Consider the following 27762-nt stretch of genomic DNA (forward strand, 5'->3'; position numbering starts at 1 on the left):
AGCTCAGAAACATAAAAATCTCCATTAAAAATATCTTGTCCAGTTCCCATAGTCTCTTGACCAGGCCCCTTCCCATCATAGTTTGCAAAACATGCAATTGCAACTACACATCAGTGCACCTGTAGAGATACAGGAATACTTGAACATTACGTTGAGAACTGTCTACTGAAAACTAAATTCTTGATAAAGCAGAAAGCATTTAGTTACTTAAATTATGAAAATTATGAATAAATTATCACAAGTAGGTATTAGACTATATCATGTCACCTAAACATGCATACTTTTTAAATAGTGATTTAATAGCATAATTGTGCAATATGACTACAAGACTAAAAGACTATGACATATATGCATAATATGACTACCTATACTGCAATAACACTGAAATAAGACTATAAACATAAATATATTGCTAAATGACTAAGATATTACTTTTGAAAAAACTGCTAATGCCTCAGATCTTTTTTGAAATTTAATTTTATATTTATTTATATTTTATTTCTTTTATTTATATGTTATCTGCTGAAACTGGAAGCAAAATGAGAAACTGGGCTCTGGCCTTCATCGTTCCATATGGGATGCTCCTGTCACCCCAGTTTACCATCCTTGTGAGGTTTTCTCTAGATCAGGGGACCTCAAACTTTTCAAATTTTGCACCACATAAATATGAAACAAAAATATACGTACCACCATAAAAAAAAAAAAAAAAAAAAAAAAAAAAATTTGCCATTAAAAATCAATGCATCCTAAGTGGAGTATACATAATCAAAGAATAAAATCCTTTAAATTTATATTATTTAATTATATTCATAAATGAAACTTTTACATTACAACAAAATATAAATAAAACTATGAGTATACTGGACTTCCACTATGATTCTTGGAAATTGTAACGTTGGAACATTGTTCGAAGGTCTTGGAAAGTCATCATTTCAACATTAAAGATAGAGTCATAAAAGTCAAAAACTTAAAAATATATGTGTTTCTGAATAATAAAGATTAAAAGAAAATGTTGAAAGGGGTGCAATTTTACATTCATTTTAAACATTCATTCAATTTTTTTTTGTGCTAAAATTGTACCACTAAAATCCTGTAATGAACACTGCGCAAGAAAAAGGGGGGGACAGTTTAATATATTCTGTTCTACCTTGACTGATTGACAAAATTCAAAGTACATTTTTCATGTCTCGAAAGCACGACTTAGGATATATATAAGAGCACTGTTCTAACACAGGTATTCTGACACAAAATCAGACTTTTCTGAAATAACATACCAATTTCTTTTCTATAATTCGATTCTATGACTCAAATTATGCCTAGATATAAAATTTTGTAAAAATTTGATGCGAAATTTATGGAGAAATTCAAAAATTTATCTTGGCGCAATTTGTTCAGTTTGTGGCAAGAATAATTACCTTGGCGAACTTCTTAATATATGGCAGCCAATTTTCCTTTCCATTATGCCGGAGCAGGACAAAAGGCACCTCGTTCCTACCTTTTTACATTGTGCATGAGAGGAAAAAAATCACGTCGTTCCTACTTTCAAATAATTTTAGCAAAGTGTCTAAGCCACATTTGATGTTTTATCGCTTTCAACAAATATGCCAAATTTCAAAATGTGCCAATATATAAATTCACACATATCTTCAGAAATTTTGAATAACAAAATTGTAATTTTATGCAGATATACTAAGAAATAAGTCTATTTTAAGATGAAGGTAAAAATTTTATAGATTATAATTTAAAAATTTTTTTGAAAAATTTATACAAATTATTTAAAAACATAAATTTTAAAAATAAATCATAAAAAACAGGTGAATTTTATTTGGAATGAACCTGAATTTTGAAATGTGAAAGGAAGAATCAAATAAGTTTAATAAATATATACCAAACTCAATTAACACGGAGGAGCTAAAATTTTGAGAACTAATTTTTTAAAAACTACTTGTGCAATTTTTATAAAACTTAGTAGTTTGGTGTAATTTGAGTCATAGAATTTAAATATGGAAAAAAATTATCATGTCATTTCAGAAAAAGTCTGATTTTGTGTCAAAATACCTATATTAGAACAGTGCTATATATAAATCTAATACATATCCTAAGTCACGCTTTCAAGACATGAAAAACACAAGTTGAATTTCGTCAATCGGCCCAGTAGAACAAAGGTTTAGAACTGCTTTTTTTTTCCTTTTTTTTTTTTTTTTAAGTGCAGTGTACCACAGTTTGAGAACCAGTGCTCTAAATAAGGTGGATGTAGTGCAATTCCAATTAAACATTATGATAAAAGGATGGTGCTCATGTCCTCTGTCACTCAATCAATCCCATAGTCCTATGGGAGTCCCTAATCAATTTTTTTATCAGCTTTTGATCTCTCTTAATTTCACCCCTCATGTGCTGATTAGAAGCATAAAAATTCATAAAAGCATTAGAAATATTTTTTTCAAATTTTAAAGCCTTTTCCTTTAAAAATAATAGGCACCCTTGGTGATTATGTTTCAAATTATTTATTAATTTAAAAATCTTGCCTCCATTTTTAAGGCAGTCAATATTATTTATAAAAATATTAAAACTCTTGCTCTTTAGTAAATTGATTTCTTTATCGAGAACTGCAATACATTTTCCCCAATTTCTGACATCTTCCAGGTTTTCAGAATTTTCAGCCTTAGTATGAGCCTGAACCAACTGCTCCATTAACAGAGTAAGTTAATCATTCCAAAAATGTTCATAGTTGTACTGCTTACCTCTAGATATCCAATGTTTAGCCACTGATGAAATAGTCTTGCAAAAAAATATGATGAGGAGGAATCTATTTTTTTTTCCACCTATAAAGATTGTTGTTCTACTAAAAGATCCTCTCATTCATCCCGGTAAACCTTCCAACTGGCCTATCTAAAATTCCACCTATTCTTAAAAAAGTGCTGTTGATAATGCAAATAGTGCATCATGCTGCTAGAGGTATGCCATCAATTTTCCCTAATGCAGAATTTATTTCAAAAAAAAAAAAAAAAAAAAAAAAAAAAAGACAATTTCCACAAAAGAAAAAAAACTAAGATATAAAAATTTTTTTTAAACTTATAATGGTCTATTGGCTGACTGATAAAATTTTACCAGAAGACTCACAAAAACCAATACAGGATTCGTACACATTTTCTGCACAAGGAAATTAAGTACTTTTAAGGACCATTAACCCTTTGTGGCTCAGTGTTCCACTACACGGAACACCCAAATTGAATTGCTTCTGAAACCTTTAAATTCAACTGTAAATAGATAAAAATGCCTTTATAATATACTTCGAACTTTTCTTTTTAAACAGTAGATAGCAGCATATCACAAGGAGACACAGAATTTTCATTTATTATGTGTTATTAAAATCCACTTTTTTCAAGTAATTTTCTCTATTTTTTTTAATGATATAAAAAATTTTATTTGAAAAAAAATTAGGCATAATTTTGCTGGATGTACTCCAAATAATTTGTTATATATTTTTTTAATCTTTCATACAAGAACCATACGCAGAATCATTGAATAAAACCGGATGTTCCAATTAGCGTGAACACTGCGCCTTTAACGATCTCATGCTGTTACGAATCAGAACATCTGTGCTTAGGAGAGAACATCCGTTGTTTACGTTTTCTGTTTCCATTGTTTTTTTTTTGGGGGGCGGTAATGAATTCAAACAAAGCAGTATTGAGTGGTGAGGTGTGTTTTGTGTTATGAAAGCCCTAACATTGGCATCTCGAATTTTTAGGGAGTAGTTTTTAGGCGGGAATTTTATTAGTAGCTTGACTCATTTTACTTAGACCTGCGTGAATTTTTTGCTGTCACTTTTTAGTCTCATTCCCGTTTATTTTCAATAATTGTGTAGATATTTTTCATGTATGTATATATTATAGGCTTATTTTTCTTTATTGTTAATATTAATTGTAGTTAATTTTTTTATTATTAATTTTCCATAAATGGCGCAGAGAAGTCTAATTCTTTCCGAAGTGCTAAAAGCGTTTCATGAATTACCCTCGGATTACAGTCCAAAGATTTCAGTTTAAATTTACTGTGTTCCCTCTGTGCCATGAAAGCGTCAGAGATAACTTTGAAGAGGCGTCTTCCTTCAAGACCTGAAGATACTCCCAGGCATAAAGTAAAGGTTTCCGGGGGAAAACCGGAAGTTGAACACATACCAGTGAAGGGTACGCGTAGACGATGTGCACATTGTAGCACAAAGGAGAAGCTGCCAAAACAAGTTTTATGTGCAAAACCTGCAAAGTTGGTTTGTGCTTCCATCAAAAAGGTGTGACTTGCTTTGAACAATTTCACAAAGCTAAGAAATAGGAAAATTTGTAAATACTTTTGTATATAGAACTTGTGTATACAGATATTTATCTCATTTATCCGTATATATTCAAGAATATTGTGTATATCCAGGAAACCATGTATACAACCATAATACAGAGTTTTTTCTTTCTTATACAAACGCTTCTACTCATTTTCGTGCTTCACTGCAATGCTAGCTTAGTCGCACTTTTAAAAGCTCTGGCGGCGCAGTGTTCCACCTCATGGAACACCCACAGAATTAAAATGGTAAGTGCAATTTTTACAAAATTTTACTTGTGTACTCCTTTAGGACTAAATAGACTGCATACAACTTTTTTTGTTGAAATTTCGACCTTAACGTATAGTGCGCCGCAAAGGGTTAATAATAAAAAAAAAAAAATTAAGGACCTATGGACAAATGGGAACTAAATAAATTCAATTAAAAATATTATCTATGCCTGAATTTCCCTTTTGTAACACCATCCTAAAAATAAAATAGATCCCTAAGTAGTATGCATTATTACTAAACATGAACAAATTAACATAATTATTAATAAGTTTTAGAATAAAATAAACTTTATGCAGTTTATCAAGTAGCATTAAATATTTTACACTTGTAATAGTCAGACATATTTGAAAGAAGATAAGTGATATTTACGTTTTACTAACAGTTAGCTTTATGTTGATTTTTTTCATATCTCATTTTGTCGCATACTTGGTCAGTCTAGAGGTTTAGTAAATAACAAGTAGATTTTATGTCAAACAGCATAGGTTAAAATGCGAAGTAAGATCATAATCAGCATGATTCATAACAAAAGACTGAATGTTGTCACTGTTGCTGCTTGTCTGGAGAGAAACCTGCTGATTAGAACCTGAAAGGCCTAATGTAGGCACAGTTGGAAAGTGTTGAAAGTTAGTCAGGCTCTGTTTCATGCAGTTTGTGTAGCTTCGTGTAGAGTTCCAGGGGTTGTAACCCAGTTAATATACTTTAAGGTTCCAATAAGCCATTAAGCACCCGAAGTTGTTTTGTATTCTTTTAAGTCTCATAAAGAATAAGTTTTACTTGAATTTTTATATTTTTGTGTTTCATCCTGTGACCACAGTGAGTATTAATGAAAAGCAATAAATTGATTTAATATGTAGAGATAATTTTTAAGGGTAAGCAGTTAGTTATAAAATAATTAAATTAGGTAGTCTGATAAATTTGTCATTGTGGATTTACATGACCACTATTAAATTTTATTTTTTAACAATATTTCTTTAAAAAGCCCTATTAAAATCAAAGTCTAATAAAATTTCACAGCTTAAAATATACATAATTTATGGCATTGATTCTTAAACGATACTAGGATAATTACACATTAAAAGCTACAAAAACAAAGTTATTTTTATACAAAGTTTGTTTTATACAAAACATTTATATTATTATTTATTAGTGTTGTTGTTACAAAACATAAATGTTTTGTAACAACAACACTCAACCAAATATTTATCTGTCATTTTAATTTGAAGCCTTCCCAAACATTTTGGCTAGTTTATATAGATTTTCTTCTCTTTAAGCATCTTTTCTAACAATTAGAGATTTGTCTTAACATGCAAACTAGTGCTCTCGCTAGTTTCTGCGTCAACCTCTCCGCAATGTACCTATGAGGGTTTATTTGATCTGGTAAAAGGTAGGTTGCTTTTTTTTTAACCTCCGATCACACAGTATGATGGCCAGGTATGCGGCAGGTGGTTTGGTGTGCGTAGTACGCGACTGCGCATCTCCTCCTCCACACGCTCTGTCACTGGCGTATTCAACACGCCATTTTCTGTTGAGTAGCAGTCACGTAAACATGGCTGTCACTATTCATTCTCCTGCCAAGTGTGAATTGCGAGCTGTTACTCGTTTCTTGCAGGCAGAAGGGAACAGTGCGGCAGAAATTCATCGAAGATTGAGTCAAGTGTATGGAAACAGCTTTAAGTAATGGCTTTGTTCGTGAATGTGTTCAAAGTTTAAAAATGGCCAAATTAATGTACATGATGAAGGGGGTCAAGGACGCAAGTCTGTCGCTACAGATGACATTGTTCAACGAGTTGACCAAGCAGTTAAGTGAAATCAAATGTTCACCATAAGTGAATTATTGATGAAATTTCCGGAAGTTTCAAGATCTTCACTGTACTCTATCATTACTGAACAGTTGCGGTACAGAAAATTTTGCGCTCGCTGGGTCTCACAGATGTTGACTGACCACCACAAAACTCGCCGAATGGTTGCAGCGTTTCAGTTTCTTGATCGTTACAATACTGACAGAAAAGAGTTTTTCAAATCTATTGTGACAGGTGATGAGACATGGGTTCAATATGACACGCCCGAAACGAAACAACAATCCCAACTATGGATGCACACAAATTCTCTAAAGAGACCCACAAAATTCAAACGAACCTTTAACAACCGTAAGGTTATGGCAACTGTTTTTTGGAACCAAAAAGGTTTGTTGCTGTGGAGTTTATGCAGCCTGGAACAACAATTAATGCAGATTAATATTGTGAAACTTTGCGACTCTTACGGAGAGCTATTCAAAACAAAAATAAGAGACATGCTGATTTCTGGAATTGTTCTGATCCATGACAATGCCCATGCTCACAGCGCTCGTGTAACGCAACGGCTTCTTCAGCAATTTCAATGGGATATTTTCAAACATCCACCACATAGTCCCGACCTAGCGCCGAGTGACTTTCATCTGTTCCCTGAATTGAAGCAGTGGCTTGGCAGGAAGCGCTTCCAAAATAACGTGGAGCTGAAAGAAACCGTCACAACTCACCTCCAATCATTGGCGGGATATTTTATGAGGAGGGCATTGCAAAGCTTGTTCACAGATATGACAAATGCCTCAATCATCAAGGTGATTATGTAGATAAATAACCTGTATTGTACATTACTTTTGGTAATAAAATCTTTTTTGTATATTCACCCGTCTTTTCTTTATAGCCCATCGGAGGTTGAAAAAAAAATAGCCCTCGTAAAAAGTCCAAAACCCCTGACAAACGTGAAGCAAATTATCGCTATGGCTGAAATTAACTACAATATCAGACAATGGTTTAAATAAAGCTCTGATTTAAAAGGAACTCAGAACATAAATGCATGTTCTTATGCTTAAAAAAAAATACACACACAAAATACACACTAAAAATGTGGACTAGTGGTCAAAGATTATACAATTTAATTTTAATTTAATCTGGATCAGTAACTCTATCATATGAGAAAATAGAAATAGGAAATTATAGTAAAGGCTGAAATCATAAACAATTGGGTAATTTACATAATAAAAACTGCACATATTGTTGAAGAATAATTTTCTTTATGTACTGGGTTTCTTTCTTCAACATGTTTCCTTTTCATTTTAGAATTTTTGGATTTAATTAAGGATTTCTTTTATTCTAAAAAACACTAAATGCATGTAGAATGTTCAGAAAAAACGGCTAATATAATTTTAGTAATATGAACAGTCAGAAGAAATATGAAATATATATGGTACAGGCCGGTTACAGAGCTGATGTGGCAGAATTTTTAGAATTTAGTGACACACCGAACAACAAAATCTAGAAATGGCAAAACTTTTAGAATATAGAGCAGACATTGGAAGCAGAATTTAGAAAGGCACTAGGCAGCAGAATTTAGGATCCACAGAGATTGCATCAGGTGGGAAAATGCCTAGTGTATGATGCATTAAGACAAATTAGATGAATCTTTTAAATTTTAAGTTTTCAACTTCTTTATTAATAAAACAATTCCTTTCTATAATGCCTGCTCATGTGATAAGATTAGAAGCATTTCTGATATTTTCCATGCTTGTGTCTAGTGAAAAGTAGAAAAAATAAAGGGAAAATAAACATGTTAAGATTCTAGTATCAGAAGTAAAACATTCAAATAGTATTATGTTTTCATAGTTTTTCCAGACGTTCTCCAAAAAGTAAGAAATTCATTGCAATTTTTCTGTAAAATACATCCACTATGTGTTTATACCATGGAGACGTTTTTCATTTTGTCCCATATTTATCAAATCTTCTAGAACCATGGGTATATAAATCTTGCCTTCAAATCCTTCTAAACTTTCCAAGCTGCAAAGCCTGAAATCCTAAAAAAAAATTATCCCTACCAATTCTGTAACAGCAAAACGCCAGAAATATTTTGGGGAAAAAAAAGGGGGATGAAAAAGTGTAAAATTAATTTTATAGAAAAAACTGATGCATATTCTGAGAATTTTGAATATTCTGAGACAATTACATGGGGAAAAACTCTTACTATGAAAAAATTAAAAAGAAGACATTTTTAATTACTAATTACATAGCTAATTTTGCTTTTGCTAAGAGCTGTTTTGTAAATTGTGCTTTATAGCATTATACCTTGTTTATCTTTCAGATTCAAACTATTGGTATAATAAGTTGCCAAAATGAAACTTTACAATATGACATCGAAAAATAAAAATCTTTTATCTAAATGTTATTTTTTAAATATAATTTCAATATATCACCATTATTTTAATGAAATTTATCAATGTTACAATGTTTTAAAAAAATTGTCGGAAAATTCTCAGATCTCGGAATTAAAAATTTTCCATAGAAACTGATCTTAAAATCGCCAAAATGTTGATAAGTGACCAAATTTAGAACTGTTTAATAAAAGAAGTCAAATTCCTAAAAGCGAAAGTTGCTTAAGAGCTCTTTATTACAAAAAATTAATTTTGAAATGCTTATGTTTCACTTCTTGCTTAGAAACTAAAGTGTCCCATCATTTATATTAGAAATAGAAACAAATTATGACAAACGAACTCATTCAAAAGATAACAATATTTGTCAGTGAATTGCCAAAAATATTCCTCCAAAATGCTAATTCACACTCAAAATGGCAGTCGTGAAAACAGACAAAAATTTCAGATGATTAAAATTAGGGACCTTCTGCTGATTTTGGCCAAAATTAAAGACTTTTAAGGACCAAAAATTGATTCCAAAAAATCTAAGGACTCTTAAGGACTGTATGAACCCTGCAAAACCACCAGAATACGATGTTAGGGGGAAAAAAAGCAACAAAGTGCGATTCTCCACACAGACTTTCCATAAACATGAGGTAACACACATTAGAACCCTTTGTGGGAACCATAAAAAAATAAATGAATAAATACTTGGTGGCAATGTTGTGTGCACTCCACCCAGATAATATTGGCATGTGTATGGATAAATTTTGCAGTGTACAGTACGAAGGAAAGAGCTTTGAAAGACATCACACTTTAAAACATCATTAAATTTTTGAGAAAGCATTTTTATTTTTATATCCCTTTGAAGGACAAAATTTTTGTCACGAAGCAGAAGTAATTTTGCATGCTAATTGCAAATTCACTCACTATAGGACGAGAGTTTAAGATGTATGCACTCACTTAAAATGCATGTAAAATGTGTAAGTAAATCTGCTTAAGATGTGTTAATTATTTATAATACTTCAGTACTAATTCTGATTAAAGCATATAAGTACATAAATACTTTCTTAATGGCCTCATAAATTTTACCACCAAGGGTTTCCAACTGGTTTTAACCTGCCCCTGACGTAATGTCTATTTTTCACATTTGATAAGCTTTTGGATTTACTAAAAACAAATTTGCCCTGTAAATGCTTAAGCACATTCCCAGCAGCTTAATATTTCAACAAAAATTTATAAAATTCAACCTTGTATGAAAATATAAAGCAAAACTGAAACCATCTCTAAAGCCTACATACGATGCTGAATGGAATACCGAGTTCTTCAAATTCTTTTAGTATTCAAGTACAGAAACTTATATTTGCCTAATGATCTTGTAGTGGCCCAGTTAGTGCATGAGAAATAATTATTTTTTATTTCATATATTTGTTCATATATTTAATTATTTTATAAAATTAACTTTAATATTTTGTTAATATTCATATTTATATTTAAATTTATGCTGAATGGCAACTAGTTCTAGTTCTGATTCATGATTGCTAGGTTTTGGTTTCAAAACGTTGCTCGTAGCGTCGCATTTCGATAGCTGGAAAATAAAATGCAATAACTTAGCTATTTGTTTATAATTCACGCTGTTACTAGTCATAAATTCATTTTAAACATTAGTAGCCAAGGCTACAATCTTACCACATTGTCATTGATATTACTTTTCTATGCTCTTTTATGGTCCGATTATCATCTTTTAAAACACAATACAAATGCTTTTGGACACAAAGAATTAATGAGTTTTCCTAATTCCAAACTAACCAACATTAAAAAAAAATTCCTTATCATTATTATTTCTTTCACATAAGTAGCTTTGCTACCTGTTTTCTGTTTCATAATGAGGATCAAAATCCATCGTTTTTGCATAAGGACAAAAAAAAGGGCCTTTTTTTTTTTTTTTTTTTTTTTTTTTTTTTTTTTTTTTTTTTTTACGTACAGGAAACAGTTGCTAATTATTGAAAATGCAAAAAAATAAAACACATAACACTTCAGTTGAATTTTCATTTGACAAAAGGGAAAAAAACTTTAGATTACTTGCTTACATAAAAAATATATATAATCAAGAAAAAGTTCATTACGGATAAGAAAACCATTTAAGGATGAAATTAAAGTTCAAATACATATTTGCCTTATAAAATATGTACCTGGAAAGCCAGATATGTAATTTGATGTTTTCGCTTCTGCTGTTGGGTAGGCAAATCATGTTTCCTTTTGGATGGTCTCAGATCTCTTTCTTCTGTTAAAGACTTCATTAGCCATTCATTTCTGTCAACAAGCTGATCATCTGCTTTAACATCTATGATACTGATTGATTCTATTTCTCGGCGCCTGCCTTGAAGCTTAAGGAACTTAGGAATATAAATCAAGTTAGATAACAAAATTGAAAATACACAACCAATTTAAATAATAAAAATATTTAAAATTAATTAATTAAAATTGAAAAGTTAAATTATTAAATTGAGAATTTTAAAAAAATCTGAAAGCTTTCAGATTTTACATTATGCCCAAAAAGGCTTTTTTTAACGTTTTATTTATTAAATACAATACAAAGTCTGAAATCCGGATGTTCATTATCCGGAATGATCTAAAATCCGAACCTCAAAGCCACAAGCATTTTTTTTTTTTTTTTGGTATGCTTAACGCATGCGCATTTGATTTTTACTTCCATAATAAAACATGGAGATTTTCACTTAAAAATTCCGATTCTTAATTTCTCTTAGGCACTAAATAAAATACCTCGTTATGGAAAAACAATCATGTAAGGATAAATTTGTGAGATTAATAATTTGCCTTCGTAGCTGAATGTCTACTTGGCATACATCTCAAACCGAAACATTCACCTATTTTATATCCCTGACACTGACCTGACGAGTCATTATTTATTATATTTTGCTTTCATCACCGCATGTTTATCAATACATGAGTGCTTCAGTTATAACTCATTCAGTGATATCTAAACTTTTTTTTTATTTTAGTTATTGAATAACAAGAGTATGGCAACCTTTCATGCTAACATTCCACATGGCGATGATTATAGATTTTTAAATGCCTAAGAAATGTTGACGAGGAAAAATTCAACAAAAATTTCTTTTCATATGCTAAAAATAGACTTTTTAATGAAACTCATAGGCCAAAAGATTACATTTAGCACTATTTTAATTAAAAATAACTGATATGTTATTCACCATAAACTCAGAAGCGGTGGCAGAATATGTCGGCACCAGACGGCAGAATTTAGGGAAGCACCAAGTGGCAAAATTAAGGGATGAGAAGTTTTTTATAATTTAGGGAAAGCGCTGGGATGCAAAGTTTAGGTGCGGTGAAAATTTAGAACTTATGAAAGAACTTTGTAGCAGAATGTAGGACCCGTAGACACTGCACCAGGCGGTATTTAGCGCCGGCCCTAGATAAAGCGTTAAATATATGTGGGAGTTTATTTATTCAGGACTCAGATTAGTTGTAAGCATGTGCAAGAAATAAACGTAGATAAAGTAAATAATTAAACTCATTCAATTCAGGCTTAATTCAGTACACAATAGGAGCAAGACAAAATTTAGCAAAACAACTTGGCTTTCGTCGCCAATCATGTGATACATAGCCAATAATGTATAACGGACGCTATTAAGCTCAGCTAAAATTATCTTTACTGATTCTAAGGCATTTCATTTCAATGTAGCGGACTGCGCTGCTCCCTAATCTTCCAGTTTGATCCAGCTTATTATATCTTGCAGACTGTTATTAATATGGCAATTTTATAAAAACTAAGCTTGAACTTTTGAGTATGTCGAAAAGAGTTCCCAATTCTGGAGCTGCCAAAGGATCTACAAAGCGAAACCATGTTTCGATGTCCATTAAACAAAAAGTGGAATTGCTGCAAAAAAATGGTTAAAGGCATATTCGTCTCAAAATTATGGGAGGAGTATGGCTTTGGAATGTCAACTGTATATGACATAAGAAAAAGGAACTTTTTGAATTTTTTGTGGAAGCAACTTAAACAACTTACATTGAAAGAAATGTTTAATAAAGTAAACAAATAAATATTAAGCTTTTTTTTTGTACATTTTGATATCCTTTTGATCATAACTGTTCTTTATTTCATAAATTATGATTTCATATTTTTAATTGTATACTTTCTGCATGCAATCTTACCAGAAAGATTGATTTAAATTGATTTAATTGATTAAATTGACTTAAATTGATGATGTAATATCAAAAAAACCCCAAATCCGGAATTGCGGAAGTCCCCCGACGAGTCCAGATTTTGGACTTTACTGATCATGTTTTGTACTGTATCATGTTCTTCGCACTTAAACCATAAAATTCAATTTAACAGCAATATCACAAACTATTTAAAAGATACCGATACACAGTCTTGTGCAATGGAGATATTTTTTTTTTTTTTTAATATATATACATCGTGATGGGACATACACCGAGAGGTACATTTGTCCCCAGGTGCAGTTTCCAGTGGGCGCCCAAATCATGTTACGAATTTTTAGAATGAAATGTTTTCCACTCTTGGCAAACTGGAAGGTGGCACGAGATCATCAGTTGTCCCTGGATGCTGAAAACCGTACCTACAACTCTGATAAAAAAAACAAATAAAATTTTAATTATATTAAACCAGTCTGAAGAGAATATCCTATAATGGTGCTATGGTGGCTGCAAGCCAAATGGGAGGAGGGAACTGAGTTTCTTATATTTGTATAACAGCTGGAATTGAGATGTGGTATTGCATAATATTTTGCATGAAACATCTGTTAAACTGCTTTTAAATGTCAGTTTAATGGAAAGAGTCACTTCACATATTGACTATTTGTAATATTCAAATAATAACAAGATCAATTAGTCAAAGCAATTAAAATCCTATATGAAAAACAAAAATACTTTATACATTTTTTTATGCAATATATACATACATACACAAACAGAAAGAAGCAAAAACACCAATGAAAAATGTTTTAACAAATGACTCAAATTCGGGAATAAAATTAAACCAAGACTATATATTAAACTGTGAGACATTAAAATTAATATGAAAATATGGAGAAAAATGCAGAAATTATGCCCTCTGTGATGTTAGTAAAGTGCATCAATAAAAAATATTTCAAATGGAAATTATAACAATGGAGCTTGTACATGCATAAAGCATAAAAAAAATTTTGTTGGTGGATTTAAGTCTGGAAAAAAATTATTTTATGCAGTGAATTACTGTTTAGGAAAGAAATCTCATACTGTAGTTTAAGTTTCCCTTGATTCAAGAATGTGATTTGGTGCACTTCCTCCATACTAAAGTACAAAGTCCGAGATCTGGACGCCTAATACCCGGAATGATCTAAAATCCGGACTTAAATCCACCAACAAAAACTTTTTAGGAAATTTTGTTATGCTTTATACATGTACAATTTACTTTTTCCCCATAAGAAAATATGAGGCGAATCCCGATTTTTAATTTCACTTCGGCACTAAATAAAATACCTCGTTATTGAAGAAACAATCATTTTAGCATAAATTTCTGTAATCATTAATTTGATTTTATAGCTGTGTATCTACTTGGCATACGTCTCAAACCAAAACATTATATAGAAGCATAATTAATTTTACAACTACCGTAATTTCGCACGTATAGTCCGCAGACACGATTTTATATAAAAAAATTGTCACATAGTCCACGGACTATACGTCCGAAATTACGTTTTTTTAATACGGCAATATTAATGTATTTTAGAAACAAAGAACTACGTATAAATAGGAAAAAGTACTTACTTACTAATATACCTTCAGAAATAAAATGCTAAATACAAATAAAAAACAGTGCTTACTAATTAATCATATATTAATTAATCACACATTCTACTACATTCACGAAAACCTTCAAAGTCCGATTCATCGGTATCAGAATTAAACAGTTCTAATATATTTTCGGGAAGAGTGTCCAAAAGTTCATTTTCAGCATCATTATCTTCACTGTCAGTGATTTCCTCGCTTTCACTAACAATCCTGGCTTTTATAAATCCCGATCGGATGGTTGACACTTTAACACTTTTCCAGGATTTATCGACCCATTCAGTAACTTCAGTGTATGAAGCGTGTCTCATATTTCCTCCTTTTGTGAAAGTATGTAAACCTTCCAACATCCAGACAAAACCAAAACCAAAATAACAAGGCAAAGAATTGCACGAACTCGGTATCCATTTACCGCCAAGTTTCGCCAATGGGTACCCTAAAATATACTTTTACCAAAAAGTTTTAATTGGAATGAAGAAACAGTTTGGACTATTAAGACAAATGAGAAAGAAATAAGAAGTGCAGTAGCTGCAGGATCTTCGACATCTGCAAAACGTGCAGTTCGCACCCAGAGGGAGCGAATTGATAAGATGGAAAAGGCACTCAGTATTTGGATTGATGATAGCTGTCAAAAAGGATTTCGTTGGATTGTAATACCATTAAACAAAAAGCACTCAAAATTTGCAAGTGCCTCAAAGAACACGGAGAACTCTTTGTCAACCTAGAATTTTCTGGTAAGTAAAGGTTGGTTCAAAAATTTCAAAAAGCGTTTTGCAATTCATAGCATAAGAATTCTAGGAGAATCTGCATCAGTTGACTATGAAGCTGCTGGGATGTTTCCTGAAAAATTTCAAAATATTATAGAAGAATAAAGATATACAGCAGTCCAAGTTTTCGATGCCGGCAAAACTGGGCTTTGGTGGAAAAAAAGTCCAGTAGAACCTTTAGATCGAAAAAAAGAAACTGCATCCTTATTTAAGATATTTAAAAATTGTCTAATGCCACTTTTGTGCAGTATGACTTTGGACTTCATGACAAAACCCTTGTTAGTTTATAGATCTTTAAATTCTCGTGCCCTTAAAGGTTTTTAATTATACCGTTCCAGTCCAACGTTGATGGATTTTCCACTTTTCTGCTAAGTATTCCAACAGAATTCGCTATGTAGGGTCTTGATACTGTTGCTAAATATAAAGGTGCTCCCACTGCTTCCCTGTATATCTATCCTGGTTGTTTTGGTTCTTCGTAAAATTCGCAGTCATGGGTGTGTAGCTTAATTTCTTTGTGACTCTCCGTCGAATTTTTCGATCATACTCCTAATCTTGTTAGCTTGACGAAGTTTAAAGCTTCCATCTTTTCCTCTTTCGATTTTGATTCCTAGATATTTAGATGCTTCTCCTAGATTTCAAATGCCGAAATGTTCTTTGAGAATTCGCTCAACTTCTTGAATTGATTCATGCTTGTCGTTTGCGACTAATATGTCATCAATGTATACGATTATGCAAGTTCTTGCATTTTTCTCGATTAATGTGAAGGAACACGGATCAGCCTTTCCTTTACTGTAGCCTTGTAGGATTTCAGCTATCTTTTGATTCCAGTTTCTGGCTACCTGTTTTAGTCCATAGATACTTTTATTTAGTTTACAGACTTTGTTTGCTTCTGAAGCAGAGATGTAACCTTCTGGTTGCTTCATATATATATATCTTCTTTCAGATCTCCATACAGAAAAGCTGTTTTTACATCAAAGTGGTTTATGTGCATCTTTTTTTGAGCTGCCTATTGCCAAGATAGTCCTTATTGTGGTATATTTTACGACTGGTGCGAATGTTTCGTCGTAGTCCTGCCCAAATTTTTGGCAATATCCTTTAGCTACTAAACGAGCTTTATATCTGATAATATTTCCTGAAGCGCCCGATTTTGTTTTAAATGTCCATTTGTTTCCAATTGCTTTTTTTTTTTTTGGAAGATCGACTAGTTCCCATGTTTTGTTTCTCTTCAGTACTTCTATTTCTTTTTTCGTGGATTTTAACCACAGATCCTTTTCTTTGGTAGCAAATGTTTGCAATTCTTGCCAGTCTTTAGGAACTTTGATTTCTTCATTCTTAGCCATGTATGAGAATCTGTTTGGTGGGATTCCCTTAGTTGTTCTATGGGATCTTCTCGGTAATAGGAGAATTTCTTCTGTTTCAGTTCCTTCCTCTGTTATAGCATTTGGACATGGTTCCCTTGATTTATTTTCTTTAAAAGGACATTCTGTTTCCTCATGCTGATCATTTGATTGACGAGGCACTTCTTCTTTTTTGTTTTCATCGAATATTATGCTTCTTCTGATCATGACTTTGTTTGCATGTGGCATGTAAATTCTATATCCTTTAGTACGGTCACTGTATCCAACAAGAATTCCCTTTTCTGCTCTTTCACCTAGTTTTCTCCTTTTCTGCTTTGGAACTAGACAATAAGCTGTGCTGCTGAAAAATTTAATATGGCTCAAGTTAGGCTTGTTATTATTCCAGAGCTCATATGGTGTTTTTTCCACTGACCTTGATGGTAGCCTGTTTTGTAGATAGGTGGCTGTCATTCTGTCTTCACCCCAAAATTCTCTTTTGAGTCCTGAATCGAGTAGCAGGCATCTTGTCATTTCCATTAAGTATCAATTTTTTCTTTCTGCTCTACCATTCTGTTGCGGTGAATATGCTACAGAGATTTGATGTTCGATTCCCTCTTCCTTTAGATATTCTCTTCAATCTCTTTGTTTGTATATTCTCCTGCAATGTCTGTTCTTAAAACTTTTGGCTTCTTCCTAAATTTTTTCTTTGTCATGGTTACAAATTGTTTTAATTTGGAGATAGCTTCATCTTTTGTAGCTAGCAGATAGACTGTTGTGTATCTCAAATGATCGTTGATGAATGTTATGAAGTATTTCTTTCCTCCTAGTGATGTTGTACCGATTGGTTCACATATATCTGAATGTATCAAGTCTAAAACTGATTTTGCTCTATAGTTTAGCTTGGGATATGCAATTTAGTCATTTTGCTTCTGATACCGCATTCTTTTTCCTGTTTGGCTTCTCCGTCAATCCTTATTCAGGTTGCCAATTCATCATTCTTTAGCCTCTTGATTGCTTCATAATTTCTGTGTCCTGGTCTTCTATGCCAAAGATCTATGCTATTTTCAGTTCTTTCTGCAGCTGCAATTTTGGCTTTTCTTCTTTGCGATTCAACTATGGTATATAAATTTCCTCCTGCTTTAGCAATTCCTATGGTTTTATTTTTCTCCTTTATTCTGCAAATATCTTCTTCAAATTCGACTTTAAATCCTTTCTTTGTAATTTTTCGTATGGATATCAATCCTCCTTCTAGGTCAGGAACATACAGAACATCTATGAGTCTTACTTCTATTTCGTTATCTTCGTCATCTGTACAGTATAAGAATCCTTCTCCGATACCTTCGGACTTCATCATCCTAGTGCTGTTAGCAATTGTTATTTGCTCAGTTTTGATTCTATCCAATTTAGTGAAAAAGTTTATGTTATCGGTCATGTGACAAGTAGCTCCTGAACCAATTGACCAGTTTGAGTTTTGAAATTTTCTTTTTCTGGTGACTTCGTGTAATTCTCAGTCTTCTCAAGATTCTTATTTTTGTTTTCATCTTTGTGTGCATCCTCATTTACAGCAACTTTCGTTTTCTGTTTATTTCCATAATTTCCTTTACTCGCTTGTTTTTATCTTTTTCTTTGTGGCTATTTAAGAATCTACATTCCTTTTCTAAGTGTCCTAATTTTTTGCAATAATTGCATTTTTGTTGATTGGAATGCTTTAATTTTAAGTTAAAATTCATTTTGAAGGCAGTTGTCTCTTCTGTTCAAGTGCCTTCTTTCCTTCTCAGGCATTTGTCGATGAGTTTCGTTTTTACATATTCCAATGTTAGTTCTTCTTCTGGGCGTGCTTCTAAAGCTGTAATAAGATTTTCGTAGCTTTTTGGTAAGCCACTCAGTAAGAGTGCTGCAATGTGACTGTCCTTTATTTCTTCACTGATTCCTCGCAGTTCATCTACGATTTCGAGCATTTTGTTGACGTGTTCTTAGAGTTTGTATTCATTTTCTGCTTTTAACGTATACAGCTTTCTGAGAAGGGAAAGTTTACTGTAAAGAATCTTTCTTTTATGTATTTTCTTTAATTCATTCCATATCTCTTTAGCTGTCGTTTTATTTCTTATGTGTACGATTTGGTTGTCTTCTACGAGTAAACTTATGGTAGCTTGTACTTGTTCATCTTGTTTTGTCCATTCGACGCTTATTTCTTTTGGTGTGCCATCTGCTATTAAATCCCATAAATTTTCCCTTTTCAGGATCATTTCAAGTTTTTATTTCCATACTTGATAGTTGTTATTGTTTAGTTTCATGATCGAATATTTATTTTCGCAGCTTGTAGCCATTTCTGCTTCTGTATTTCGAATGTGCAGTACACAACTATGTAGTTTTGTTTCACTTTTGAAGACAGGCTGGGCTTTTCATTTTTCAGATTATCCAGGGGTAATTTATGGCAGAGTATCTCTTCTGTTTGTATTTTTATCCTTGATAGTTTATCTCGATATATTTTATGCGTTTAGTTGAAGTACACATGCACTGAGTCTCGTAATCTAATGTTTAAGGTATGTGTGGTTCATTTGTTTACTTTACAAATTCGAGACAAGCAGATGAATAAAACAGAACTTACCTTGATAAAGCGTAATCCAAGCTGCAGATGTAAGGAACACGATCATTATTATCTTTTTGTCAACTTTAGTGAATCCTATTCTAGAGACTACAGACTAAGCAGGGTCTGCTTCAGGGCTCTGTGCTTAGTCTGTAGTCTCTAGAATAGGATTCACTAAAGTTGACAAAAAGATCTGCCCCTCAAAATCTTCAACCCAGGCAAGAGCCTTCCTATCAAATTTTAAAATATCAAATAACTTTACAATCAGCTTATTAATCCAGATTCGAACAAAACCTTTTGTCAGGTTTAAAAGCACTGCCACTGTGTCATTAGTGGATTTCAAGTTATGTGAATCTTTGACTCTTCATCCAAAATATAGGATTTAATCGATAGCAGAGTGTTCCCTCCTAAAATCGTATTGTTCTCTCAACAATAAATCATTAGAATCCAAGTAAAATCTCAGTCTGTATAAAAGCATTTTTTCCTACATCTACAAGAGAAACTACTTAGTGCAATTCCTAAACTGTTGGGCAATCTGGCTGGTTTGTCAGGCTTTCAAATTGGTACAACCAGAGCACTTTTCCAATCTTGAGTCTACCTAGCTTCCAGGATTTATTAAAAATTTCCAAGAGAGTTTACCTCTAGGGCTAAGATTATAAATCATTTTACTATGAATATTATCAGGAACAGAAGATTTAGATGAATCAAGAATCGTCCATTTATCTTTTTAATTAAAACAGCACATTGCTTAATTAGCTGAGCAATTAAATGCAATTTAGATACTGCTCAAAATTTTTATCATTTACTGCATTTTTAATAACATTTTTATTGCTCAAATTTATAATATATCAGATTTGTGTGATTACAATGTATCTGGCTGATAACTTTTTTAAAAATATTTAACCATCTTTTGTAACTAATAAAAGATGTCTCAAAAGTCACAAATTACATATCTCAAAACAAAATCATTTACCATATTTGACGGCATATAAGATAAACCTTTTTTTCCTAAATTTGGTCTCAAAAAAGTTACCTGCGTTTTATACGTGAAGGACACAGTCTTATACGTGAATTGCATTCAATAATTGTTTATTTGGCTTTTACGAAACGTGAGAAGTAAAAGAAACCACGCTATTGAAACTTTTTTTCCTTGTGTGTGGCCGTCTAAATAAGGGTGCGTCTTATATGCCAGTGCGTCTTATACACCGTCAAATATGGTATGTTACTTGAATTATACAATTATTTTTATGGCCAAAGTTTTGGTATAATTTTAACAAAACTCAGATAATTCAGACTAACTGGATAACATACCATCCAGATAATTAAAAAAACCAAAGAAGTTTTCCCCCTCCTCCTCTAAACAAACAAACATTTATCATAATGTGATTTACTTTTTTCATTCAGAATACTATATTTTAGCCAAGATTAGATATTTGATGGAAAAAAATTAACGAAACAAGATGTAAAACATACTTCATGCAAAATTGAATAATGAAAGTAATTTTTGTTCTATTAAATACTTTATAGTCTAGAAAAGATACTAAGAATAAAATTTTTTAGATTTAATCCTCCCCCCACACAGAAAAATACATTGTACAGTGGAACTTGAGATATGAGTTTAATTCATTCCAGCATTGAGCTCATATAACAAATTTCTCGTATCTAGAAACAAATTTTCCCACTGAAAATAATGAAAATCCAGTTAATCCGTTCCGCACTCCCAAAAATATCAACATAATAATCCATTTTTCTAATAAATGACACTGGTAAAAAATATAACCATAGTTAACCTCTATGATAGCTTCCGACACCGACCTTTTAACTGCTTCTCGGTAATCCACACCAAATGGAGTTTCTCTACATTTTCTAGGAATTTTGGACGGTGTTTAGAAGTAATGGTAACTCCTTTGACCACATTAAGTTTCTTAATTTCTTCCCACTTCTTCAGAATAATGCAAATCGTCAATATCAAAAGGCCGTAATTTTTTGCCAATTCCATTACTCTTAGACCATGTTTGTTTATCTATGATTTCTTTCTTAATTTCAATGACCATCGCTTTCTTATTTTCCTTTACAGTATCTGAGGCAACAATCTTCTTGGGAGGTATCATGGAAATAATTATTTTCACATTAAATGTAATAAACAATTGACTCATAAGCGCACAAACATGTAGACCAAAGAACACTGAGCTGGATCGGGAAATGGTGCCACGCATACCAACAGCCTGGCTCATTACTCGAGTCAATGCTTGTATTTAGAGACAAATTTTCATCTCATACTTTCCTCGTATCTCAAATTTCGCATATATAGAGAGGTGCTCGTATCTCCAGGTTCCACTGTATGTCAAAAACTAATCATAAGTATCTGTCTGTACTTATATAAAAAGCAAAAATTACTTGGTTCAAGAGAAAACAGACATATATCACAATGGTTAGTCTGTTTATAAAGTGTCGATCAATTTTAATTCATTTCAGGATTAATTTAAGCAGTGTCTCATGGTCTTTACACAATATGTTATGAGAAAGCAAATATTGGGAAGTGTATCTCAAAATATATACTAATTTATTACTTAAAAATATTTTTTTAATTCCACTTATTTCAATCATCTTGAGATATTCATTTAAAAACACCCAGAGGCGAAGCTAGTAAAAACACCCAGAGCTCATCATAGTAAAAACACCCAGACGCGAAGCTAGGGTGGGGGAAGAGGGGACATCTGTCCCCGGGCGCAGCATCCAGGCAGTGCCAAATTGATAATACGAATTATTTTAATGAAATGTTTTCCATTCTTGACACACAGAAAGGGGTGCAAACACTTCAGTTGTCCCCGGGCACTGGAATCCTAGCTACGCCACTGACCAGAACAAATGTAACATTACACAAAGAAATTCAAAATATTATTTGGATACACTTTTGAGGAAATACGAGGGCTATTTTTTTTCAACCTCCGATGGGCTATAAAGAAAAGATGGGTGAATATACAAAAAAGATTTTATTACCAAAAGTAATGTACAATACAGGTTATTTCTCTACATAATCACCTTGATGATTGAGGCATTTGTCCTATCTGCGAACAAGCTTTGCAATACCCTCTTCATAAAATGTCCCCGCCAATGATTGGAAGTGAGTTGTGACCGTTTCTTTCAGCTCCAAGTCATTTTGGAAGCGCTTCCCGCCAAGCCACTGCTTCAGTTCAGGGAACAGATGAAAGTCACTCGGCGCTAGGTCGGGACTATGTGGTGGATGTTTGAAAATACCCCATTGAAATTGCTGAAGAAGCCGTTGCGTTACACGAGCGCTGTGAGCATGGGCATTGTCATGGATCAGAACAATTCCAGAAATCAGCATGTCTCTTATTTTTGTTTTGAATAGCTCTCCGTAAGAGTCGCAAAGTTTCACAATATTAATCTGCATTAATTGTTGTTCCAGGCTACATAAACTCCACAAGCATTTTCTGTAGCGCTACATTTTCTGTAGCGCAGCTGTTCAGTAAGGATAGAGTACAGGGAAGATCTTGAAACTTCCGGAAATTTCACCGATAATTCACTTATGGTGAACCTTAGATTTTGCTTAACAGCTTGGTCAACTCGTTGAACAATGTCATCTGTAGCGATAGACTTGGGTCCTTGACCCCCTTCATCATGCACATCAGTTCGGCCATCTTTAAACTTTCGACACCATTCACGAACAACACTATTACTCATAAAGCTGTTTCCATACACTCGACTCATTCTTCGATGAATTTCCGCTGCACTGTTCCCTTCTGCCTGCAAGAAACGAATAACAGCTCGCAATTCACACTTGGCGGGAGAACCAATAGCGACAGCCATGTTTACGTGACTGCAACTCAACAGAAAATGGCGTGTTGAATACCCTAGTGACAGAGCGTGTGGAGGAGGAGATGCGCAGTCGCCTACTGCGGACACCAATCACCTGCCGCATACTTGGCCATCATACTATGTGATCGGAGGTTGAAAAAAAAAACAACCTACGTACATTAATATCCTTATATTTTAAGGTGTGAAATATACTGTAAGTTAATAAGAATACTATATGTATTCATACAAAGAAGTTTCTTATGCTTTCATTTTTCAGTGATGACATATATTTTCAATAAGTTATGAAAACAATACTAAGACAGGTAAAGGGATGAGAATACACATACATTAGGGAAGTTCATGGTCAATAACAAATTTTGTTAGGTTAGCCACAAGCTGTACACAGAGACTTTGCAGGCTACATGTAAGTTGCTGTATCTTCCATATATATATGGGCCTATCACTGCATTTCACTTACTCAGTTCCATATTCCTGTCTGTTTCACTTTTATCCTGCTTTCTGAAGCCAGCATGTCCAAAATATACTTGCAGACACATAACACACTGATCAAAAGTAAAGTCTAATAAAGCTATGACGAGTACATATTTACCTTATTTATACCATATTATTTGACTTCTAAATTACATATTTACCATTTCAGGGCACAATACAAATGTGTCATCTGCCTCTGTTAGTATTTCTAGATTTGTCAAAATAACCTTAAAATAGTTCTGTTGGCGCATTTTACGCCAACGAATCTCACCAAATTATTGCCTCCTACGATTGAGGCAGCAGACTTGAAGAAGAAATCTAACCGGTCTGACGTGAGCAATTACTTGTAACCGAAGCTCACAATTAAATTGTATTTTGCTTCACTGTAAATATTTGTATATGATGTTTTTCTAAATAAAATAATTAAAAACAAAGCAGTGAAGCTGGTCCGTTGATAAAAAATAACCTTTAAGAAAAATAAGTTTACTCATCTGGCTCCGTCGACCCTGGAGCCTACTTCAGCGGTATGGATATATTAATGAAAAGCAAAGCATCCCTAAAGGGGAAAATAACTAGATTCGAAACTTTTGTGCAAACTGCAAATAATGATGTGGACTTAGTTGAACTTAAACTAAAAAACATTCAAGTTCTTCAAAAGAAAGTTGATGAACTACGAAGTGCGTGCTACGCACAAAGTGAAATGAAAGATGATGATCTGACCAAAATTGATGACGACTTAAACCAATGTGATGATCGTCTGGAAAAATTGGAGGTAAGAATTGAAATTCTCATTAATTCTTACAATAAGTTAAATTCTGCAAAAGCAGTAAATGTTACTAAAAGTAATGTAGATGAAAATTTTCAAATCAAAACTAAAATTCCAGCGTTAGTTTTGCCTGAATTTTCAGGAAAATATGAAGAATTTAGTTCATTTAAAACTCAATTTGATGATTTAATTACAAATAATGTTCAGCTGAGTCATTCACAGAAATTATATTATCTAAGATCTTGTCTTACTAATGATGCTAAGCATTTAGGTAGTAACTTTGATAATTTTGAATCTTTGTACAATGCTTTAGAATCTCACTATGATAATGAACGTCTGATTGTTGACATTCATATGCAGAATATTTTTAAATTTGAAAAGATTCAATCCGAAAATGCGAAAGATATCAGAAGTATGATTGATTGTATACAAAAGAATTTACGCGCTTTGAAAGTATTAAAATATGAACAGAACAAGTTATGTGATGTTTTTCTAATAAATATTCTTCTTCAAAAACTAGATAAAGAATCTAGAAAAAATTTTGAATTATCTCACAAATCGAAAGTAGTTCCAACATTTGACGAGTTTATTAGATTTTTGGAACAGCGTGAATCAGTTTTGTTATCTATAAATAGAAATATTACACCCGGAAGTAGGGTTAATATAAACAAGAATTCCACTCCTTCCCATAAATCGAAGGTTCTTTTGACAAATGAAAATAAAAGTAAAAACTGTGTTGTGTGTAGGAGCCTTCATCCTATTTTCCTTTGCGACACATTCTTAAAGTTAAGTGTTCATGAAAGATTAAAATTAATTCGTTCACATAAACTCTGCGAATTATGTCTAAGGCAAAATCATAAGAAAAGTCAGTGTCTCTTGAAATTTAAATGTGCTTGCGGGGAAAAACACAATAAATTAATATGCATGGATAATGAAGGTCATTCGAAGACTCCTTGTCGCTCGATGACGCCACTTAGACAAAACAAAAGTGAGCTCGATGCCGCCGCTGGAAAAGGTGACTCAGAATTGAAAGCGTTGAGTGTTTTAAGTAACAAGAATAAACAAAAAAGAAAAAGTGTACTTTTTTCTACTGCAGAGATTTATGTCCGTGACGCCAATGATCGCTTTTAGACAGTGCATCTAATATATGTGTTCTTACAGATAAAATAAGTGAATGCTTAGGAATAAAAAGGGAGAAAATTAAAATGCCTGTTACAGGTCTTAATGGATCAATTCAAAATATTAAATGGAAAGTGAATACATTTATTTCAAATGAAGAATGTACCTTTAATGAACCAGTTGAATTCTTGATTGTAAATAAGATAACAGGACTAACTCCGTGTACTACGTTAGATATTTCGAAAGTAGAAATTCCACAATTTTTAAATTTAGCTGATAAATCATTTTATGAAGCTTCAGAGGTACATGCCCTTATAAGTGCTGATTTATTTTTTAAGGTTTTGAAAAATAATATGTATAAAATAAATCATGATTTATTGTTTAAAGAGTCTGAATTCGGATGGATCGCATGCAGAAAGCTTAACGAAATACAACCTTCTTATCAGGGACATTGTTTTCTTGTGCAAAATGACTCTCTTCAAAATACTTTAAAACTTTTCTTTGATTTAGAGGGACTTGGTATTCGTGATGATCCAGTTTTGAATGAAAAGGATCAGGCAATGGAAATTTTTAATGACACCGATTAATTTAAAAATGGACGTTATGTAGTACAACTACCTTTTAGGAAACATTATGAAGAATTATCTGATAATTATTCCTTGGCGCGGCAGCGTTTTCAGAATTTGTGGAGAAGATTTAGTCATAATCCTGAGTTACATCAACAATACCGTGAAATTATTTGTGATTATTTAAAAGAAGGCATAATCAGCATCGTAAATCCTGATACAAAAGAAAATGCTTTAAATAGGCCTATATATTATTTGCCTCATCAGGCTGTGCGGAAAGAAAGTAGTTTAACGTCGAAAACTAGGATCGTCTTTGATGCGGGTAGTCATCAAAATAATGAACTTTCTTTAAATGACTGCTTGTGGCCAGGGGTTAACTTAAATCCAAATCTTTTGGATTTACTAATTAATTTCAGATTGAACAAAATTGCATTTTGTTCAGATGTTAAACAAGCTTTTCTGCAGATATGCCTCTCTGATGAACATAAGGATGCAGTTCATTTTCTTTGGAGTAGTGATGATCCAAGTGTTGATAAAAGGCCCAATTTACAGATTTACCGTTTCAATCGAGTAAATTTCGGGGTCAGTTCGAGCCCATTCCTGTTAGCAGCTACTATTAGACATCATATTAAAAAATACAAGGAAGATTTTCCCGAAACAGTTGAAATTTTAGACCAGTGTTTTTATGTAGATGATCTCATTTCTGGAAGCGAGGATTTTGAAGAAGCACTTGAAGTATCTAAAAATGCCAAGAAAATTATGGAAGAGGCTGGAATGGTTCTCAGGAAGTGGATTAGCAATAATGCTGAATTAATGGAGCAATGGAAGAATGAAGAATTCGATACCTATCCTGCAGACGCTACTCTCAGCTTGGGCGCACACCAAACTAAAATCTTGGGACTTTCTTGGAAGACGCACGAAGATTATTTAACTATGGATACTAAAAATCTTTTGGAATTTCTTTCTATGGACAAAAATACGAAACGCTTCTTACTTCAAGCAATAGGGAAGATATTTGATCCTTTAGGATTAATTTCGCCTTTCACCATTCGAGTTAAATGCCTCATCCAAGATCTCTGGAATGGAAAAATGCAGTGGGATGAACCTTTACCAAAGGAAATTGAAAAGGAATGGAAGAAGTGGTGTGCTGAACTTCATCACTTAGAAAATTTGAAAATACCTAGGTTGGTCAATGATTCTGTATCAAAGGAAGATACTGTTGAAATACACAGTTTTTGCGACGCAAGTAAAAAGGCATATGGCGCTGCCATATATTTGAAGGTGAAGACACTCAGTGGAATATCGGTGAAACTCCTAACTTCAAAAAGTCGTGTGGCTCCATTAAACGGTGTAACCTTACCAAGATTAGAACTATTGGGTGCTCTAGTTGCAGCTCGTCTTAGTTCTAAGGTAAAGAGAATCGTGAATCTGAAAAGATCTTCTGTTGAATACCATTGGACAGATTCCAAGATTGCACTTTTTTGGATAAAGGGTGCAAAAACCCGATGGAAGCAATTTGTGGCAAACCGAGTGAACGAAATCACCAGCTTGACAGATCCCAACTCTTGGCATCACTGTGCAGGTAAAGAAAATCCTGCCGATCTTCTCTCACGTGGAATGAATGCTGATTCCTTGGTGACAGATTCTAGATGGTGGACAGGTCCAGAATTCTTGATGCAGCCTGTCAGTTTCAAGAACTTGCAACCATTTATTCC

General features: G+C 32.9%; 1 protein-coding gene across 2 annotated transcripts in view; it reads right to left on the reverse strand.

The window, feature by feature from the left end:
* Window positions 1–27762, reverse strand: part of LOC146996812 (proline-rich protein PRCC) — a 58945-nt gene that overhangs the window by 16176 nt on the left and 15007 nt on the right. For both annotated transcript variants that reach the window (XM_085818712.1, XM_085818713.1), the window contains exon 4: window positions 10952–11155. In XM_085818712.1, coding sequence (XP_085674838.1) covers window positions 10952–11155 — 204 coding nt within the window. The remainder of the gene's footprint in view (window positions 1–10951; window positions 11156–27762) is intronic.

Source organism: Stegodyphus dumicola, chromosome 6 (assembly GCF_044657685.1).
Source record: "Stegodyphus dumicola isolate Sdum_Otavi_A_Nest chromosome 6, ASM4465768v1".
In the NCBI taxonomy this organism is placed as follows: domain Eukaryota; kingdom Metazoa; phylum Arthropoda; class Arachnida; order Araneae; family Eresidae; genus Stegodyphus; species Stegodyphus dumicola.